The sequence below is a fragment of the Pseudorca crassidens genome, chromosome 5 (assembly GCF_039906515.1).
Source record: "Pseudorca crassidens isolate mPseCra1 chromosome 5, mPseCra1.hap1, whole genome shotgun sequence".
NCBI classification, from domain to species: domain Eukaryota; kingdom Metazoa; phylum Chordata; class Mammalia; order Artiodactyla; family Delphinidae; genus Pseudorca; species Pseudorca crassidens.
The window spans coordinates 67,673,475-67,696,277 of NC_090300.1; the positions used below are offsets into that span (position 1 = coordinate 67,673,475).

A 22,803-nucleotide genomic window follows, 5' to 3' on the forward strand; every position below is an offset into this window, starting at 1 on the left:
CATATACCCTGAGAAAACCATAATTCAAAAGGACACATGTTACCAAATGTTCATTGCAGCACTATTTACAATAGCCAGGATATGGAAACAACCTAAATGTCCAACGACAGATGAATGGATAAAGAAGATGTTGTACATGTACACAATGGAATATTACTCAGCCATAAAAAGGAACGAAACTGGGTCATTTGTAGAGATGTGGAGTCTTGTCATACAGAGTGAAGTAAGCCAGAAAGAGAAAAACAAATATTGTATACTAACGCATGTATGTGGAATCTAGAAAAATGGTACAGATGAACCTATTTGCAGGGAAGGAATAGAGACGTAGATGTAGAGAATGGACATGTGGACACAGAGACAGAAGGAGAGGGTGGGACGTATTGGGAGATTAGGGTTGATATATACACTACCATGCATAAAATAGATAGCTAGTGGGAACATGCTATAAAGCACAGGAAGCTCAGCTAGGTGCTCTGTGACGACCTAGATGGGTGGGGTGGTGGGGGGCAGGGAGGGAGGTTCAAGAGGGAGGAGATATAGGTATACATATAGCTGATTCACTTCATTGAACAGCAGAAACTAACACAACATTGTAAAGTAATTATACTCCAATTAAAAAAAACTGTATCATATTCTATTTGGATGTACCATAAAATATTTAAGGAGTTCCTTATTAAGATGGACATTTAACTTGTTTCCAATTTGTGCTAGTTTTATTATTATCTTCTTTACCTGAAACTCTCTGGGCAAATTTGATTGCTTCTTCAACCGGATCCGAGTTCACAATTTTATCTAGAATACCCAGCTTAAGAGCTTCATTTGCCGAAATATGTCTTCCTAAAAGAAAACAAAATAAATCAAAGAACAATGTGATAGTAAACCAAAAACATCACTCTCTCTAGTAGGAAAATTCACTTGTCCTGGGTATAAACATCTGTTACTAAATAAACAAGCACCACGCTGACTGTTACAGTGGAAAGATTACTGCAGAGGTAATCAGAAAATTTGGATTCAAGTTCCAGCTCTACCTTGCACTATTTGTGTGAACTGTACTAGGACCACAATTTCTTCGTTGGTAAATGGCAAAAATTATGCTTACCTTGGTAATTCTGAGTATTAAGTGAAAATAATACATTTTCCTTCTATTCTATAAATCTCTATTAGAAGCACTTTATGAACTATAAATCTATATAATAATGAGGATTTATTGTTTGATAATAATACAGATAAATAAATAACAGAGGTAGTAGCTGCACAGCAATAGCAATACTATCTGTTCTTATACTAGCATACACCATGGGCTGCCATTGATTACGAACTGAGCTCAAACACAAATATAGTTGGATAGACAGGGGAGAAGAATTATTAAGTTGATATCACATAAGTTATAATCAAAATTTCACAGGAAAAGTGGGGTGGACCTCTGCCATTTTTTGGCTACCCAGCATCTCGACCCTCCCTTAGTTTGTGGAATTGCTAATGTGTGAGCTTTGGAGCTAAAAAGGAAGCTAAAAAAGAAACAGAGATGATCAGACAATTGTTCCTTCAGACCTGGCACTACGGTGTGTCCCATGATCCCAAGCTTGGCAAACTGAGTGCTCAACTGAGGGTTTTTAGCTGGAGTGAGTAACACTAAGGAACAGCAACAGCGTAAATCTCACTGCACAGGTGGTGACATCTAGTGTCTGGTGGCGGTGGTGCCAGGAGCATCTACCATCCACTAGTGACACTTGGCAGCCTCTGGTATAGACTGGAAGCTCTAGGAGGTTACAGAAGTTTGATGAGGGTTTGCATTACTCCCATGTTCTCCAGCAGGCATAGATACGTAATTTGATCTGCACACTCTGAAGCGGGACGTTAAGGGATATAAACTTCCCTCACCACAGGGTCAGGAGAGAGACAGCAACACATTGCTTGCTTGTTTACCAGCACCATCTGGGCTTCTGAAGAGCAATCACCAAGTCAGTCTTGCTGGCAACAACTCCATGGTCTTTGCTGCTCTTACAGAGTGTTGGTGGTTGCCATCTCTGAGACAAACCCTCCATTCCCAGTTCTTATTAGTGCTTCGGAGAGCTACCAATGGCTTTTCTTGATCAGATAGACAATTCAATGATTTTGGGCAGGGGTCACTCTGTAACAGCAATATTTGGGCAGTTTTCTGGAAATGCCTTTGAAAACAGGCTTCCAGATCTCCGCCTGGGGTGAGGAGGGCAGTGGGGGGTGGGCAAGTGGCTTCAAGGGTGAAGTCTCCTCTGTACAAAATCACTTGAGTGAGGGGTGAGTGAATCAGACTCTCTAGGTTAAGGGGCCCAAAGGGACACGGAATGGAATATGAAAACCTGGGTACTAAAAGGATCTTTGGGGCAACTGAGCAGGGGAAACATGAGATGTCCACAGGATGAACTGAAAATTCCATTAGCTGTAATGTTTTCTTCTGACCTGGATTTCACAAAAGTTGCAAGGACCACTACTGTTCTTACGGAGTCAATGAGATTTCAGGTACTTTTATTCTGTTTCAAGGACCTGAAGACACAGCTCTGTATATCCAACCCAAATCCTCATGCTGAGATTTAAACTTGTTCTTTCTTGTGCTTTCTTGTACTTTCTTGTGAGTGTAGATAATAACCACTGTCCAATCTAATAAAAGCCCTCCCTAGATCTACTATAAAGAGACTGGGGCAACTGAAGTTGAGACTTCTGCAAGCCAGGTAATCTCAATTCTTTCCAATTTTCTTTGTGGCTTCTTTTCCAAGCTTTAGAAAAAAATTTCTACATGGAACACTTTCCAGAAGCCATTTTAAAGTCCCCTTAAAATTGTACAGACTACTTAAAAAGATAGGTGTCCAACAAAGATGTTAAAAAATATAATAAAATAAAAAGATAGGTGTATGATTCCAATGTTAGCTTTCTTCTAATTCACTGTGACCTTCTCTATGCAAATCAAAATCTATCATATTCTTACTATTTTTACCTCTTTTCTTCATCATGTTAATAATAGTGATATTTCTATAAGCAGCAGTGCTTTGAAAAAGGTGAATCTTAGTTCACTTTATTTCTTTTTGTCAAAGAAGCCAGATTCCTTCCTGATTTCCTCCAAGATATTCTTGCCTTTCAGGCTTACTACTGAAAGCAGGAACACACAATTCCTCAATATTCCCCCACATGCTTTAATTTCTATAAACCTTAGAATTTACAGACTCATTTCACACTATTATGATTTCCCCCTATATATATATATATATATTTTTTTTTTTTTTTTTTTTTTTTTTTTTTTTTTTGCGGTACGCGGGCCTCTCACTGTTGTGGCCTCTCCCGTTGCGGAGCACAGCCTCCGTACACGCAGGCTCAGCGGCCATGGCTCACAGGCCCAGCCTATCCGTGGCATGTGGGATCCTCCCGGACCGGGGCACGAACCCGCGTCCCCTGCATCGGCAGGCGGACTCTCAACCACTGCGCCACCAGGGAAGCCCTCCCCCTATATTTTATGCTGCTTTTCTTCCTTTCTATTTGGTCTTTTGCAGAATTAACCCTCTCATGTGCTTTGAATTTCTGTAGTATGTTGGGTTGATTGTAAGCATCCTCTTATGAATTCTGCATTAGGTACTTAAAATAGTTCGCATTCTTAAAAGTATACTTATCATACCACTGTAAATTAAAGCAATTTCTAATCTAATTTATTGAAGAGAAGAAATTTAGTTTTTAACTCCCTTTTCATGCTCTAAAGAATTTATAACATCTCCCCATTTAAAGGGGGAAAAAGCCATTTTAGACTTTAGTCTAATTATATATTAGTAACTGTATAAATTTTATACTAGTAATTATATATTAGTAATAATATAGACTCATTATTTTCTAATTTGGACCATGTGTGCACAGTTTTGTATTGTGGTTTCTGTGTCCAAACATAAGTGTATTGGGGCTTCCCCGGTGGTGCAGTGGATAAGAATCCGCCTGCCAATGCAGGGGACAAGGGTTCGAGCCCTGGTCTGGGAAGATCCCACATGCCACAGAGGAACTAAGCCCCTGCGCCACAACTATTGAGCCTGTGCTCTAGAGCCCGAGAGCCACTACTACTGAGCCCGTGAGCCACAACTACTGAGCATGCGTGCCTAGAGCCTGTGCTCTGCAACAACAGAAGCCACCGCAATGAGAAACCCGCACACCACAACTAAGGGTAGCTCCCGCTCGCTGCAACTAGAGAAAATCCCACACACAGCAACGAAGACCCAATGCAGCCAAAAATAAATAAAATAAAATAAATAAATTTATTTTTTTTTAAAGTGTATTGATTAGCAGTTCTCAAGTTTTTTAGTCTTGGGACCCCTTTGCACTCTTAAAAATTATGGAATACGCCAAAGAGCTTTTTTTTATATGGGTTATTTCTATTAATATTTACTATATTAGAAATTATAACTGAGAACTTTAAAAATGTATCTTTATTAAATCACTTTAAAATAACCATGATAAACCTATTACATATTAACATAAATAAATTTTTATGCAAAATAACTCTATTTTCAAAATTTTAAAAATTTAGTGAGAAGAGTGTTGTTTTATATTTTTGCAAATTTCTTTAATGTCTGGCTTAATAGAAGACAGTTGGATTCTCATTTCTGCTTCTGCATTCAATCTGTTTTGATATCACATGGCATACAATAACCTCTGGAAAATTCCACTGTATATTTGTGAGCGAATGAGAGTGGAAAAGGCAAGCAATATCTTATTATTATGAAAATAGTTCTGACTCCATGGACCCCACCCCCACCCCCTGCCCCCCCATACACAATAGTCTTAGGTACACCTAGGAGTTCCTGGGCCGCACTTTAAGAACTCCTGATTTAGACCACATTTAAGACTGTATAGCATCTTAGTATACAAATGTTCCATACGTTGAGAATTTATTTGTGGCTGGAGTGATTTTAGCTGTTTCAAGAGTAACCTTTTGTTGTGTTTTGTTTTTATCCTTTGGAAGCTTGCAGGAGTCTATTTCGTGGAAATTTAAAATCTTTATCAAAATACAAGGCATTGACATCTCATCAGTTTTTCCAGGAAAATGAGGTGCTTACTAAAGTACAATTTCTGATTCCTTTATGTATCTGAAGAGATTCTTCTATTTTTTCCTATGGTTATTGCTTCTCCCCTTTTCGCTTTGTGCTCTGGGAGCTTTTATTATTCATAGCAGAGGCCTCTATTATAGACCTCTCATGTCTGCTGCCTTCATTTACATTTTCTGTATTTTTTTAGAAATTCTTCTGAATTCTATAAACGTGTCTCTATCCTCTATGTTGCTGATTCAGTAGTCTGTTCTAGTGCATCTTTTCTTTTTATTGCTTCAAAGTTATTTTGGCTAATGTTTTGATTTTAAACAGGGTGTTCTTGTTTAATAAATAAAATATTTTCTTTTCTAATTTAGAATATTGTGAGTTTTCTAAGATTTTTTGTTGCCTTTAATCTGTTTCAACAGACTCACATTTATGTTTCATTTTTCTAATGACACAGAATATTTTCATAGCTTGTTTTTTTTTTTTTGGTCTGTTTTATTTGTCTTAGTCATGAAATAATATTTGCTGATATTTATTATTGCTGACTGGGAGCCCTGGGTATTAAAACTCACCCTTAACATCTTGTTCGAGTATAGAGAAAACCCACATGGACCTAACTAAATCTGAAAGACTGGCAGGATAAAGATGCCATTCGCAGCTTCTTCCCCAGTATCCTGGGTGGCAAGAGGTACCTCATCAAAGACTAGAGTCTGAGGGCATCCCTGTCCTGGGAAAGATCATAAAGTAACTATGGGGCTGAGACAAAGCTCTATGAGAATAGAGAAGAGGCTTTCTATGCTGTTCAGAAAGACGGGACCTAGAAAATAACAGCAGAAGCAACATCAGGGCACTGTAGTTTTCATCATTTGATTGGACAGAGAACGTCAGGGAATGAACTGCATTGTGCCCAAGCGTGTGTTTTGTGGTTACTGCTAAAGATTCGATTGTTTTCAGGTGGCATTTTAAGGGAATTGTGGAGAAGCGTGGCTGTTGTAATTGTTCCACTTTCCAGAATTATCTCTCTTATGGTTTTCAGAAGAGCAGAAAAGGTTAGCTATTTATTAATTTAATCTAAATTTATTTACTTATTAATTTCCTAGGGGGCAGTGCCTATAGAGCTGGTATTTTTCTTCATTAACATCAGTAGGGAATCTTCAACTTTCAGTAACAATTTTTTAGCATCCCTTCTTAGGAAAAAAAATGTTTTCCAGAAGCAAGAGTCTTAATATCATCATTATTAATGGCTACTGTATTAGTTTCCTATACAGATTACCACAAACATTGCATCTTAAAACAGCACACATTTATTATCTTAGTTTAGGAGTCAGAAATCTAAAATAGGTCAGCAGAATTGTGCTCCTTCTGGAGGCTCTGAGAGAGAATCTGTTCCTGGGCTTTTCTAGCCTCTAGAGGCTGCCTACATTTCTTCTTCTCTTCCTCCATCTTCAAAGCCAGCTGTGTATCATCTTCTCTCCCTCCTGCCTTCCTCTTCTAAGGACGCTTGTGATAAATTGTGCCTACCTAGACAATCTAGAATGATCTCCCATCTTGAGATCCTTAATTTAATCACACCTGCAAGGTCCCTTTCGAATGTGAGGTAATATATTCACAGGTTCTAGGTATTAGGACGTGGACATCTTGGAGAGAGGCATTATTATGCCTACCACAGTTACCATTTATAAACTGTCTCCTCTGTGACAGGTACTATACCAGAAGCAAGTCATGTAATTTCATTATTCCTTACACAACTATGTGGTTGTTTTACTGATGAGAAAATGAAGACTGAGAGAAGTTCAGACAATCTCCCTTCTAAATTTCAGGCCAGTCTATCCAACTGTCTACCTGACACCTCAAGTTGGATGTCAAACCTTAACATGTCCAAAACTAAGCTCTTGTGATTCCTCCCTACAACCTGCTCTACCAGCAGAATTCCCCTTTTCTCAGTAATGGCGCCATCCTTCCAGCTGCTGAGGCCATTAGAATCATCATTTTCTCTCCCCTTTCCCTCACCTCTCACATTTGGTCTGTCACAAAATCCTGTTGGCTCAAAATATATCCAGAATTTGACCACGTCTCACCATTTACATTGTTACCACTCAGGTCTAACCTCCCATCATGGCTCCCTTGGATTATTAAAGCAGGCTTCTAATCAGTCTTCCTATTTCTGAACTTACCTCCACTTAATATATTTTCAGTAGCCAGGGTGATCTTTTAAAAAACATAAGTGACAGCATGTTTGTTAGTTTTCTGCTCAAAACACTCTAATGCCTTTCTACCTCTTCAGAAGAAAAGCCAAAGTTCTCTCTATAATCTTCAAGTCCCTACCTGATGTGACTTTACCCCCTACTACTCTTCCCCTTACTCACCTTACTCTAGCTTCATTGACCTTCTTGCTGTTCTTTGAAATTTCCAAGTATGCCTACCTCAGGGCTTGGTATTTGCTATTTTCTCTGTGTGGAATATCTTCCTCCAGATATTGGCATAACAAGCTTCCTCCATCCTTCAGGTATTCACTCACATTCATTTTGTAGGAAAGCCTTTCCCAACTATCCTACCTAAAATATTACCCAACCCCCAGCCCTATCATTTTACATTTCCCCTTTCTGCTTTATGTTTTCTCCTTAGCACTGATCTCCATCTAACCTACCATGTATACTGCTTACATAATAGGTAGGCATGGAGTTTAAGAAGAGTATACAGTGTGGTAGCTGGTCTCCAAAGTGACCTGCCATGTGTTTGACCTCTAAGTATTCAAGTTCCCCTCCCAAGTTGGATAGGGAAGACTTGTATAATCAATAGAATAGTTCAGAAAAGATGGCACGTGACTCCAAAGCTAGGTCATAAAAGACATTGCAGTCTTTGCCTTGCTCTCTCTTGGATCACTCACTCTAGAGGAAGCCAGCTTCCATGCTGTGAGGATATGCAGGTAGCTCTAGAGAGAGGTCCATGTGGAGAGGAAATGAAGCCTCCTGCCAACAGTCAGCAGCAGCCATCCATGTGAGTGCGCCATCTTGGAAGCAGATCTTGGAAGTAGATCCTCCAGCCCCAGTCAAGTTTTCAGATGACTATGGCCCCAGTCAGTATCTTGACTGCAACTTCATGAGAAACCTTGAGCTAGAACCCAACTAAGCTGTTCCCAAATTCCTGACCCACAGAAACAAGGGAAGAAAAACACTGCCAATCAAACCACAACTCACAATGAATGTAAGAGGCGTCCTGATTTCAAAGATGTGGAAAACACTGTGCATTTTTGAATTGATAATTATTGTTATTGTTGTTGTTTTCTGTATATAATATCCATAAGGGCAGGAGTTTTTGTAGGTTTGATTTACCTCTATAGTTCCCACTGCCTACAACAGGGCCCAGCACATGAGAAAAAATTAAACAGCTGCTGCATGAGTGAATAAAAATTAATTTGTACAAGGCATATTGTTTATATGTGGTACAGCTGGGATTCAAGCTCAGGTCTTTGATTCTAAAGATTGTGCTCTTTTTATTGCCCATTCTTTGGGATATAGTCTATTACCAAGATCCTCATCTTATTTTTACTCAATCCTCCTCTTTCACTAAAGTCAGATATGGGAATAATAACATATAACTAACACTTTTTACCATGTCTAGGACTGTTCTAAGCACATTGTATGCATTAAGGTGTCTAATCTTCACCACACCACCATATGGTAGGTGCTATTGTCATAAACATTTATGAAGAAACTAAGGCACAAAGAGGTAAAGTGTCTGGCCCAAGGCCTCATTAGTTCCACCTGTTTGGAGTAAATAGTTATGTATGTTCTTTCATCCAACCTCACTTCGACTGGCAATATCTTTCTATGTCTTATCATATTTGGTAAATTCAGGGTCTCTAGATGATTTCTAGTGTTGCATTGTTCACATTCCCTATTGAAAGAGAAAACTTTTATTTGAAGCTAACACCTTATCACCTGGGAAATGAAAAATGCAGTCATTTCCAAACTAAAATTTGAAATCTTTCCTTGGAAATTCTGGTTTCAATTCTTGTTTATATTACAATTTCTAAATTAGATCTGAATATAATGCACCCTATGTGAAACCAGTGTCTATGAGCAGACACTTAAATTTGATTAGGGCTCTGTATATACTTTCATTTAGAAAGCACTCACATTTGCTCTTCATGGTAACTTTCGAGAAGCTCTCAGAAAAGGCATTCTTTACATTTAAAGATGAGAAAATTGACATCAAAGAAGTTAAAGTATCCTCTTAAAATTACATGGGTAGGGAATGGTCAAGCCAGAATGTTTCTAAATCCTAGTCCAGTTCCTCACATTGAACTAGACAGACATTGGCAGGGTTAGTACTGACCTGAGGTAATTAAGTCAAGTGCAGCAGGAACTCCAATAAGTCGGGGGAGAAGCTGGGTTCCTCTTGCACCAGGAAGGATTCCTAGTGTGACCTCTGGGAAGCCAACTTGAGCCTATCAAAGATTGAAGGCATAAAGGTCATTAGAATGAGATGATATATTCAGAGTCAAGGCAAGCATTCCCCTGGGTTTCTCACACCCTCAAAAACATTGCTGCATAGAATTCAGTGAGAGTTTCTACAGAGAAAATTAGTGCACACCCTCTCCTTTAATTAATAGCATAAATAGAGCTGTGCCATCCCTAAGTCTTCATGTTGAAACACATCCCCAGCTTCTTACACAATTCTTCTCTGACTCTATTATTCATAGAATGGGAAAAAATAGTTGCTAATAACATATGTGGAATATATAAAGAACTTTTATAACTCAATAATAAAAAGACAAATGATCCAATTCAAATGGGCAAAGCATCTGAATAGACATTACTCCAAAAAGATACAAATGGCCAATAAGCACATGAAAAGATGCTCAATATCATTAGCCATCAGGGAAATGCAAATCAAAACTACAAGATACCACTTCATACCCACTATGATGGCTATAATAAAAAAGACATACAATAACAAGTTTTAGAGAGTATGTGGAGCATACAAAACCCTCATACATTGCTGGTGGGACCGTAAAATGATGCAGTCACTTTGGAAAACAATTTGGCAGTTTCTCAAAGGTTAACCATACGACCAGAGTTACCATACGACCCAGCAATTCCACTCCTCTATATATACTCAAAAGAAATGAAAACATGCCCACAAAAAACACTTGTGCAAATATTTTCATAGCATCATTGTTCATAAATCCAAGAAAGAAGAAACAATCCAAATGTCCATCAAGTAATGAATGAATAAAGAAAATGTGGTATATCCATAAAAAGAAATATTCAGCCATGGAAAGGAATAAAATACTAATGACATGTTACAACACAGGTGAACCTTGAAAACAATGCTAAGTGGAAAAAACCAGACACAAAAGACAACATATTGTATGTTTTCATTTACATGAAGTGTCTAGAATAGGTAAATCCATACAGACAGAAAGTAGATTAGTAATTGCTAGGACTGGGGGAGAGGGAAATGATGGTTTACTCCTAAAAGGTGTGAAGTTTCTTTTGAGGGTGATGAAATATCCTAAAATCAACTGTAGTAATGATTGCATAACTCTGTGAATATACTAATATACCGCTGGACTGTACACTTTAAATGAGTGAATTATATGGTATATGAATTATATCTCAATGAAGCTATTATAAAAAGAGAAAGAAAGAAAGAAAGAAAGAAGGAAAGGGAGGAAGAAAGGAAGAAAGGAAGCGAGGAAGAAAGGAAGGGAGGAAGAAAGGAAGAAAGTCAGGCAGCAACCTCAGTCCAGATGAGAGGGTGAGATTGAGACCTTAATCACATGTCTCTCTTTGCCTTACAAGTGGCCAAAGTTCTGTTAGTCATTTTCCAGGTATAAGGATGGGAGGAGGAGGGTACTTAAATACAGACTGCCATTTGCCCAAATTGTGATGCCAACAGCTCCAAAATACCTGGAATGTTTGAGCCTCTCTCACATGAGGCTTTCCTAGCAGTTGATCACCATTTTTCCCACCAGTGGTCATCCCTATCCCCTGACTTACTATTGCTTATAACTTAGATCTGCACTCAGTGTGCAGAAGGTCATGGTATTAGGAACACAGAAAAAGGAACACTTAGGATATGTGTCTTTATTTATAAGTTTTATAAAAAATTAAAACAACATAGGGAAATGGTTAAATAAATTATGATAAATCTATAAGATGAAAAATTATGCAACCATTTAAAATGATATTTTTAAGGAATATTTCCAATAAGATTGACAGCAAATTTCTCATCAGAAACCATGGAGAGGGCTTCCCTTGTGGCACAGTGGTTAAGAATCCACCTGTCAATGCAGGGGACTTGGGCTCGAGCCCTGGTCTGGGTAGATCCCACATGCCACGGAGCAACAAAGTCCATGTGCCATAACTACTGAGTCTGCACTCTAGAGCCCGCTAGCCACGACTACTGAGCCCACATGCCACAGCTACTGAACCCCATGCACCTAGAGCCCCTGCTCTGCAACAAGAGAAGCCACCACAATAAGAAGCCTGCGCACCACAAGGAAGAGTAGACCCCACTCACCGCAACTAGATGAAGCCCACACACAGCAACAAAGACCCAACACAGCCAAAAATAAATTAATTAAAAATAAAAAAAAGATACCAGGGAGACCAGTACCAGTGGGATGACACGTTCAAAGTACTGAAAGAAAAGTACTGTCAACCAAGAATTCTACATCCAGCAAAACTAGTCTTTAAAAATGAAGGCAAATTGGGACTTCCCTGGTGGTGCAGTTGTTAAGAATCTGCCTGCCAATGCAGGGGACACAGGTTCGAGCCCTGGTCCAGGAAGATTCCCACATGCTGTGGAGCAATTAAGCCCATGCACCACAACTACTGAGCCTACACTCTAGAGCCCGTGAGCCACAACTACTGACACCCGTGAGCCTAGAGTCCATGCTCCACAACAAGAGAAGCCACCACAATGAGAAGCCTGCACACCACAGTGAAGAGTAGCCCCCGCTCACTGCAACTAGAGAAAGCCCACATTGCAGCAATGAAGACCCAACACAGCCCAAAATTAAAAAATAAATAAAAATTTATTTTAAAAAATGAAGGCAAATTAAGACATTTTCAGATAAATAAAAATTGAATTTGTTGCTAGCAGATCTGCCCTACAAGAAATCCTTCAGGATGAAATGAAAAGACACTAGACAGTAACTCAAATCCACATGAAGGAATAAAGAACACTGTTAAAGGGTAACTACACAGGTAAATATAAAAGACAGTATTAATGTAATTTTTTGTTTGCAATTCCTCTTTTTCCTTACCTGATTTAAAAGACCACTACATTAAGCAATAATTATATATTTATGTTGATGGGCATGCAATGTATAATGATATAATTTGTGACAATAACAGCATAAAGGTGGTGTGTAACAGAACTATATGGGAGCAAATTTTTTACATACTATTGAAATTAAGTTGGTATTAATCTGAACTAGCTTATCAGAAATTAAGATGTTAATCCCCAGGGCAACCACCACTAAGAAAACAACTCAAAAATATACAGTGAAAGAAACAATAAGAGAATTAAAAGTGTACTAGAACTTATCCATTTAATACAAACAAAAGCATTAATGGAGGAACTGAGGAATGAAAAAATATAAGACATAGAAAACAAATAGCAAAATGGCAAAAGTCCTTCCTTATCAGTAATTATGTTAAATGTAAATGGTAGAGATTGGTAAAATGGATAAAGAATATTTAATAATAATTTAGATACAGTATTAGTATGAAAATAGACTACAAGTGAAATACAATAAAATTCCAAATGTATTTTTTTTTTAAAAAAAAGATTGCGAAGAAAAAAATTACACAGGAAAAAGACAAGGAAGAAAAAAATAAAATGTCAATAGTGGTTATTTCTGAACTGTGAGTTTATGGTGACTTCAGTTTTACATCTTTGTACTTTCCTGTATTTTATAGTCTATTAAAATGATGAATATTATCTTTATTATTAGAAAAATGTATTACTTATAAAAATATTACTATTATAAGACTGGTATCACAAACCTCAATCTACATGTCTAATAACCCAAATTAAATCTATTTCCAGAAATACATGGATTTACTAGTTGTGCACAGTTTCCAATAGGAACTTGTCTTCTTAAGTACTAAAAATTATGAGACCACAAAACTGAAATGTTTGAGATAGGAAACAAAAATTTAAATAAGTATGTACACTCAGGGGTGATGGTCAAAATATTAATACCTCATACTGCATGAGCATAGCTCAGTGAAATCTGATGTGGGCCATAGTACTAGAGCAAGGTCCTGGGTGTCCTGTACAGGAGTTCCCCTTTAACTAGTGGGTCATGGGAAGGTCCAAAGGCTAGGGTTAGGGGAAGTGATGGGACAGTCACAGGCTCAGGGTAGTAACTCTTTATCAACTAGAATGGACATATTTCAACATTTCAACAAAGAGTAACACTGTACTTGTATGTAACAGCTGAACACCAGTGCTAGAAAAACCTAAGAGTTGTGAACCAGTAAGCTAACCATTCAAAATGATCACCTCTGATGCTTATGACTACATTTAGAGCTTGCTCTAAAGAAAAGCTCCCTACATCAAATCCCATATGGATCCCCTCTGTTACCTCTGCATGGGCAATCCTATAGTGACAGCCCAGGGCCAGCTCCAGTCCCCCTCCTAAAGCCACCCTTTGGATAGCTGCCACCACAGGCTTCTTGTTTCTCTGTACTTCATCTACTACACTTCCCAATGTCAAGTCAAAGGTCTTATCAGCACTGAAGCCACGGATATCAGCACCTAAGAACACAAAGACAAGGAAAAAAGAGAGTTGAAGAAGACTTTGCTATAGAACAATAAGTTACCAGATTACACTTAAGGAATCTCAGATCTCTTTGGACCCATGAAACTCTTTATCCTTTGGTTGCAGACACAGTAAAGGAACAAGTAGCCTGGAAAATGTAGAAAGATATGAGAGAAAATCCTCAAATCTTTATCAGAAGTCCTGTAATCTAAAATCTGTCTTTCCATATGATAGTAGTAACTCTACTTTTAGAAAAATTTGAAAGCTCAGAAAAGGGAAGCAAAGATTCTAAGATTGAGTCAGCCATTCCCATTTTTTGCATGATACTGTTCACCAACTCTATTCACAGCAATTTAGACCCATATCTTTGTTAAGGGCATCAGTCATTACAATATAAAACCTCAGGGTAAAATGAAGACATATTTGTGAGTTATATGTTAATCAATCAGCTTAGAATTACATTTCTGTGATAGACTTTTTTGTGATCAATAAAAGTAACAACATTTACTGCTTTTCCTAATTATAAAAATCATATGCATTATAGAAATCTTGAAAAATACACAAAATTATAAAGGACAAAAATATTACTCCAAATATCACCACACAGAGATAACAATGTAATATTTTGGTGAATTTTTAGTTTTTTCCCAACGCATGTATGTAAATTGCTTTGTGACCTTGAGTAAGTTATTTAACCATTTTGTTTCAATACCTATCTTAAATAACTGATGTGACAATTAAATGAATGTTTACTATAATATATATATTTAACAATATTGAGAACACTCTGTAAAGTCATTTTTTATATTTTCCTTTTTTCACATAACATTATACATAGTAGTGAGCTTTTCCCCTATAGCATTATATGTTCTTTGAAAATATTAAGCCTGGTACAAGTTAAAAAGTTAAATTAATTATTTCATGTTCAGCCTTTCTTTTTTTTTTTTTTTTTTTTTTGCTACCTGCTCCTCATCTAGCATCCATCCAGGGATTGTGCTTTTTTTCTCACCAATCCATCATATTTCACACTCTACTGTTATTATTTATTTTTATTTTTTTAGATTCCTTTTGGTTCTAGAGAAACAAGGTGAACTTCAGTCTGAATGTCATGTCTATTATTCCTGTAACTTTAGGTTAAACTAATTTTTCAAGTAACAGAAGCAATTAACATTTGTTGGATAAATACTATACATAAGGCACTGGGCTAAGTAGTTTCATATATTGTCTCATTTAATTTTCTTAACACCTAAGTTAAATAGTCTATTAACATTTTACAAGTTTAAGTTTAAGGCTTTGAGATGTTAAGTGACTAGTTCAGACATATGATTCTGTAACTGGTTGAATAAGGATTTGAGCTCAGGCAGTTTGACTACACAGTTCACATTCTTAAATGTTATACTACATTCTTCTACTTGCAGCAAAAGGTTAGTATGATCATCCCAATTTTATAGAAACCAAGGCACAGACAAGAGTATAGTGATTTCACTTTTTAACTGTTTATCTCTGGCACATAGAAATGCAATTAATTTTTGGATCCTGATTTTACATCCAGCAAAATTCCTAAATTCTATTATTAATTCTAATAATTTTCTGATAGATTTATTTTTTACAAACACTCATTTCTTCTGAATAATGATGGTTCTGTTTCTTCCTTCCCAATGCTTATACCTTTTATTTCTTTTTCTAGGCTGGCCAGGGCCTAGAATATAATGTCAAATACAAATGGTGATAGCAGCCAGCCTTGTCTTATTTCTTTCTGAAAAGGAAAGCATTCAATTTACCATTTTGTTTGATGTTTGCTGTAGGTTTTTAAAAATAGATACATTTTGCCTGATGAAGACATTTTCTTTCTATATTTAGTTTACTAAGAATTTTAATCTTTAATGCATGCTAAACGTTACCAAGTGTTTTTTTCTGAATCTCTTGAAATAATCACATGATTTTCCTCCTTTAATCTTTTAATAGGATGAATTACATTGATGTCTCATGTTTAATGAATCTGGTATTTCTGGGATGAAAGTGATATATCATGCTTTTTATATATCGTTAGATTCAGTTTTATTATATAATGTTTCAGAGTTTTATATCTAGGTTAAACAAAAAACAAAAATACAAATAAAATTGGCCTTTAATTTTGCTTTTTCATACTCTCTTGACAGGTTTTGTTATCAAGGTTATGCTAGCCTCACAAAATGAGTTGGGAAGTGTACTGGATAGAACGGTGTCCACCCAGAACCTGTGAATGTGATCTTATTTGGAAATAGGGTCTTTGCAGATATAATCAGGTAAAGAAGAGGTCATACTGGATCAGTGTGGGTCTATATAAGATCAGGGAAATTTGGACACAGAGGATAAAGCCACAGGAAGACAGAGGCAGAGATAGGGATAATGCAGCAACAAGCCAAGGATTGCCAAGGATTGCCAGCAACCACAGAAGCTAGAAGAGGCAAGGAAGGCTTCTTCCCTAGAGGCTTTGGAGAAAGAATGGCCTTGCAGATATCTTGATTTTGAACTTTTAGCCTCTGGAACTCTGAGAGAATAAACTTCTATTGTTTTAAGCCACCCAGTTTGTGCTCACTTGTTATGGCAGCCCCAGGAAACTAATATAGAAAGTGTTCCCTCTTATTTTTATTCTCAGAAATGTTTGTGTAAAATTAGAATGATATTTTCCTTGACTTTTCAGTTAGAGGTTACCAATGAAGTCATCTGGGACTTGAATTTACTTTGTGAGATTTTTGATTACTGACTCAATTTCTTTAATGGTTTTCTGTTTCTTCTTGAATCAATTTTGTAAGCTCTGTTTTTTTACTTGTTCATATTATCATTTTTAATGGCTAGAGCATCTTCAGTGATATCCCTTTTGTCATTCTTTATATGTATTGTTTGTATTGTCTCTTTTTTTTCTTGATAAGCCTCTCTGAAGCTTTATCAATTTTATTAGTATTTTCAAAGAACATTTGATATTATTGTTCTCTTGATTCACATTCGTATTCTATTTTAGTAATTTCCCCTCTATCATTTCCTTCCTTCTACTTCATTTGGATCTATTTTACTGTTTGTTTTGTCAGTTCCTTAATAGGAATACCACAATATGTTTCATTGTTTTTTCTTTTCTGATATATACCTTTAAGGCCATACATTTCCTGCTAAGCTTTGCTTTAACTGTATCCCTCAAGTTTTATATATTGTTTTTATTATCATTCAGTTAAAAATATTTTCTAAATTACATTATGATTTCTGCTTTGACTCAAAGGTTATTAAAAAATGAATTTATTTTCCAAACACATGAGAATCTCTAGTTATATTTTTGTTATTGATTTCTAGCTTGATTGCACTGTTGTCAGAGATATTCTAAATGAAATTTATTGAGATAAGCTTTCACAGTCCAGTAGCTGATCAACCTTTGTAAATGTTGCAGATTGGAGAATACATATTTTCCGATTGCTGGGCGCATTGTTCTATCTAAGTCCATTAAGTCAAGTCTGACAATCCCTAATGCTTTTCCAGAACAATTATTTTTGCTGCCTCTGAACTCTACGTTCTCTCCTACCTCCTTTTTTTTTTTTTTTTTTTTTTTTTTTTTTTTGCAGTACGCGGGCCTCTCTCACTGTTGTGGCCTCTCCCGTTGCGGAGCACAGGCTCCGGACGCGCAGGCCCAGCGGCCATGGCCCACGGGCCCAGCCGCTCCGCGGCACGCGGGATCCTCCCGGACCGGGGCACGAACCCGCGTCCCCCTCATCGGCAGGCAGACTCTCAACCACTGCGCCACCAGGGAAGCCCTCCTACCTCCTTTTTTACAAAGAAATATCAGTTCTGATTTTTCATAATTCTGATCCCTCACTCCATGCCTCAAAGTCACCATCTTGGGCTCCCAACCTTAAGTTTTCAAATAGTTGAGTAAGCTATTTAATAGCTGGTTAATGTTTGGCCCACTATTTAACTTCTCTTAGGCTTAGCCTTCTCATCTGTAAATGGAAACTGTAGGATTTACTGAGGATTAAAATATAAAGTATGTAAAAATATTACTATTTTCATTGTTAATAAGTAAATAAGCTACTCAGTACTGGCACATAGCAGGTAAACTAAACGGTAATTATTATAATGATTAATGTGTTTATATTTATTCATTGTTATGATTTCAACATCTATTTCTTCTCAGGTTACCACGACATACATTAAATTCCTCTGGCCAAAAAAAAAAAAAAAAGAAGAAGAAGAAAAATGAAAAAAATTCCTCTGGCTACAGTAAGAATACATGGGCCTTCATATCCATGGAACTTTTGTCAAAGGGTATAATTTGGGAAAAGAAGAAAAGGTGCCACAAATACCAGTGAATAAATCACCATTTCAGATGCTTTTGCCGTATTTTGTCACTATTTTGCATCTTCACAGGATAACCCAATAAAGAGTGCATGGTCACTGAGATGGGTGACTATCAGAAGAAAAATGAAGTCCATTGCAGGACTCTGTGTAAAATAAAAAATAACATTTATCGAACATGTTCTGCATGCAAGCACTGCTCTAGGGCTTTCAGATGTGTTATCTCATTTACTCTCACAAAAACCTGTTAAGATATAAATATTATGGTATCTATTTTATAAATAGAGAAATTGAGTTTCAGGAGATTTAAGGGACTTGCCCAAGCTCGCATAGGATGGTGACACATGCAGAGCAGATATGTACCAGCAGATGTATACTAGCAGCTATAATAGCCATCAAGCCTGGAACTAAATGTCCTCCAAAGGCCCAATCCAATATAAAAGAGAGTAAGGTCAGCATCTTCTCTGGGTTCTCTCCTATGACTCTTGTCTCTTTCTCCACAATGTTTCTCATTCCCATTCAACTCCCATATTCATTACCCACACTATAGTATTACCCACAAGAACAGATAATGCAGCATTGATCTCAGTCTGTGGCAGGATTTCAGAGAGCATGGGAGAGGGTTAGACACTGGTTACCTGCAGAGAAGATGCCATCTGCTCCACAAATCACAATGGCTTTTACTGTATGGTCTGTTAGAGCTTTCTGCAGACCCTCTTTTATTCCACGGAGAACAGTCTCACTAAAAGGGAAAAAAATTACATGAAGCATGAGTCAGAATCAAATTTCTACCATCTCAGAGTTTTTTTTCCTTTCTTAACAATGAAAAATTAAACATATACACGATGTATAAAAATCCTAGATACTTATCATTAAACTTTCACTAATTTAACAAATAATAAATGTATTTACTGTAAATTAAGCACTGAGTTGATTAAACACATAAACTTTAGGAAAAAAAAGTGTTTTCCTACATTTTGCTGTAACTTTGACCACTTAGAATCAGCACTATCAATTTAAAAATATTATATACATATCCTATGTACAGTGAGGGCTTACAACATCCTAGGGAGAACAAAATGTACACAACACAATATCACACTAAAATAAGTGCTGTAATAAAGGTACAAAGAAAGTGACGTGGAACTCCCGAGAGGAAAGAAAGTCTTGTTTTTAAAAATAAATTTATTATTTATTTATTTTTGGCTGTGTCGGATCTTTGTTGCTGAGTGTGGGCTTTCTCTAGTTGTTGTGAGCGGGGGTTACTCTTTGTTGTGGTGCATGGGGTTCTCATTGCAGTGGCTTCTCTTGTTGTGGAGCACAGGCTCTAGGCACTTGGGCTCCAGTAGTTGTGGCGCATGGGCTCAGTGGTTGTGGCTCACAGGCTCTAGAGAGCAGGCTCAGTAGTTGTGGCGCACGGGCTTAATTGCTCCGCAGCATGTGGGATCTTCCCAGACCAGGGATTGAACCCGTGTCCCCTGCATTGGCAGGCGGATTCTTAACCACTGCGTCACCAGGGAAGTCCCAAGAAAGTTTTTTCAATTTGTCATATTGGCATAATATAAGAAACTGAAATTGTCTAAAAATAACAGTCTAAGTGATGTGGCAGGGGCTGCAAGTTACCCCCAAATATCCCTCCATCCCAACATTCTTCGAAGTATTAAACATCTGGTTTTTAGCTGGATACATGGCTGCCCAAAATAAAGACTACATTTCCCAGCAGTAAGGTCAGCCCGAGGCATTAATTTCTGGCCAATGGGATGGAAACGGATTTGGTACATGCAACTTTTGGGAATAGTCCTCAAAGGATTGGGTATGCTTTTTGCTTTTTCTTTCCTCCCTACTTCTGGCAGGAATGCAGATATGATGGCTAGATTTGGAGCAGCCATTATGGATCAAGAGGTGGAAGCTGTTTATTGAGGATGGCGGAGCAAAAGATAGACAGAATTGGGATCACTGATGATTGTGGAGCAGCCATACCAGTCATTCCAGGACGCTGCTGTGACAGACATCAACTTTTTCTTATTTAATCCATCATGATTTTGAGTTTTCTGTCACTAGCAGCCAAGCCTAATCCTAACTAATTTAGGCGGTAAAGGCAAGGTCTGGGAAAGAAAGGGCATGTAGTAGACTTTGCCAAATTTCAGTAGATGAGGGAGTCATCCACAGAGGAGATAGTTAAAGCCAAGATTGAATGAGTCTGCCAAAGAAAAAGAACAGAGAGCTGAGGGTAGATCTAGATGATCTAAGAGGTGGGAGAGGCTCAGCAGAGTGATTCAGTACCAAGGGAGCCCAAAGTCACAGAGACCAAGAGAGGAGAATTTGCCATGAAGCAGAGGATCAACAAGTGCCAAGGGATGATAAAGGAGGAGAACTGGGAAGAGTGGTGAGGAATTGCTTAAAGGAAAAACGATAGAACCAGAGTCCAATCAGTTTTGCCTTAGAGTTCTAAGTATTGGGGGAACATTTTATACAGAGTGAAAAAAAAATCTTAAAACAAACAACAACAAATGTCCATAAAGCCAGATTGTTCAGACCAGCAACTGAGTTAAAACCTCAGGGAATAAAGGAGATACTTACCCTTGTTTATGGCAATTCCCTTTTTTCCACCATTTAACCCCACTGAAATCAAACAAAACCTCTTGCCTTCAACTAGTTAATTAGAAACCAAATCTGCTAATGGAAAACTGATTCTGAACCATCCATACTACTGAGAAGTCCAAAAGGCACATATTTCCTTCTGGGTAAATGATGGCTGGAAAATGAGCCCAATCTGCGCCACTGAGGAGACAAGGCTGGCTTTTCCCATTTCAACCAACCCCTACTCTTTTATTTCTTATGTTCTTGCTAATTTTGCAAATATAAAACACAGGAAAAAAAGAAAAATGAAAATGGCTGTAGTAGATATAGCTTTACTAGATTCTAGTTGAGTGAAAAGGACAACAACTTCACAGCAATGTCAAGGTCACAGGGGTTAAGAAATTATTTTCTCCCCTTAATATTGTCAGGCATGGAGAAATGGAGTCTAAAGGTAACATTTCATGAGTGATGACCAAAGATCTTCAGCTTCTGTCACTATAGGAAGCCTTTCTTGTGACAATTTTTTAAAGCCAGGGGGTCAGCGAATCAAGCTGTGGCTTGTGACCAGCATTCTTCAAACAAAGAAATAGAAAAGAAAATATAATATATCAAACAAAACAAATAAGTTTCACGAAACTTTGTTTTCAGTTATGTATTCGTATGTGTGTGTGTCTTAGGTTGCTATGTAAAACATGGATTCCTGTGTGGATTATAATTTTAAAAAGTGTGAAAGCCATTGTTCTGGGAGATGGGCCTAGTAATCAGACATGTCCTACATTTGTAAAGAGGGTTGGCATTCACCTGAATAGAAGGAAACCTGGCTGGCTAAAGGAAGCAAGGAAAGATTTGAACTATTTGGTTGGGCCCAAAAATATTCAAATAAGAATCTCTCACTTAGCTAGGAAGAAATAACTTCCCACATAAAATTAGAAATAGGAAGGGAGAAAGGAAGGAAGGGAAGAAGAAAAGTGTAAAGCAAAAAAAAAAAAAATTGGGAACCTGTTAAACTTGATGAATGTGCTGGGACACACACCTCTACCTAAACATAAGTTCAGAAGAAGGTAGATGGGAAAGGGCAAGAAAGCATTTATTCCCAAGTGGAGAAAATCTTGATGCAGCTGCAATGAATCCTGAGCAGCGGGGCCTGCTGGTAGGGGCTTGTAACAGGCCTTCTGACTAATAGTACTAATGATAGCTAACATCTGCTAAGTGCCAGTTTATAATCTCTAACACATTTAAACCTCACAACAACTTAATGAGGTAGATACTAACATTTCTCCTGCAAGGGGGGCTAGGGGGCAGGTTAAATAACAGAAACATTTTAAGTAGTTATGGTAAAATATTCCTAGTTATAGGTAGTAGACTGTGGAACCTTTTTCCCCAAGTTCTAGATGGGCACAGTTTCCCATTATGAGCAGAGGTTAAGGCAGAGTCCTAATATTTAGTAATTCTAATAGGAATACAGTCAAGTTCAAAACTGATATGTAATCATATTACTCATGTTTTTCTTCATCAAAGCCAAAATAATAAATATTTTGCTTTTTTCTGAGAGTGGCAAGTAAGTGGACATTATCATCCTTGAATGATTTTATTTCTGATTTTTTATATTTTTAAATGCAAAATTTTATATTAAAATAATTATACTAGTGCTAATGATAAAATCAAATCTGATGATAGTAGGATGAAAATTCAGTTAAAATTAGTATGTCTTCTCATTACCGTCTCTTTTTGCTCCAGCATCATGTGATAAGGATTTTGACAAAAAGTCTTTCTCTTTATGCTTTATATGTTCTCCGTAAATTATCATTTCTTCTAATCCTACTCCCTGTGGATAGGTGACTCTTTCCTAGGCTGATGTATCACTATACTTTTTTCAGAGATATAAAAGAACCAAACCTATATAACGTCATTAACTTTCAAAAGAGCAGCGTTAATCTCACTTTTAAAAAGTAATGCTTTTACAAGTTTAACAAGGAAGGTACTCCACAGTAGTTTTTCAGAAAACGCTATTTAATAGGCTTATTCTGATATGGGCTTAACCCAACATGGATCTTCCACGGAAGCACTAAGACCTTA

General features: G+C 37.3%; 1 protein-coding gene across 3 annotated transcripts in view; it reads right to left on the minus strand.

Annotated features, from left to right (window-relative positions):
• EHHADH (enoyl-CoA hydratase and 3-hydroxyacyl CoA dehydrogenase) overlaps positions 1-22,803 on the minus strand; it is a 51,833-nt gene that overhangs the window by 27,975 nt on the left and 1,055 nt on the right. The window contains exons 2-5 of one of the 3 annotated variants that reach the window (XM_067738318.1): positions 18,786-18,889; positions 13,651-13,823; positions 9,381-9,492; positions 722-837 (exon numbers count right to left, since the gene is read on the minus strand). In XM_067738318.1, the coding sequence (XP_067594419.1) occupies positions 722-837; positions 9,381-9,492; positions 13,651-13,823; positions 18,786-18,889 (505 nt within the window). The remainder of the gene's footprint in view (positions 1-721; positions 838-9,380; positions 9,493-13,650; positions 13,824-18,785; positions 18,890-22,803) is intronic. The other 2 variants (XM_067738319.1, XM_067738320.1) reach the window with 2 other exon arrangements.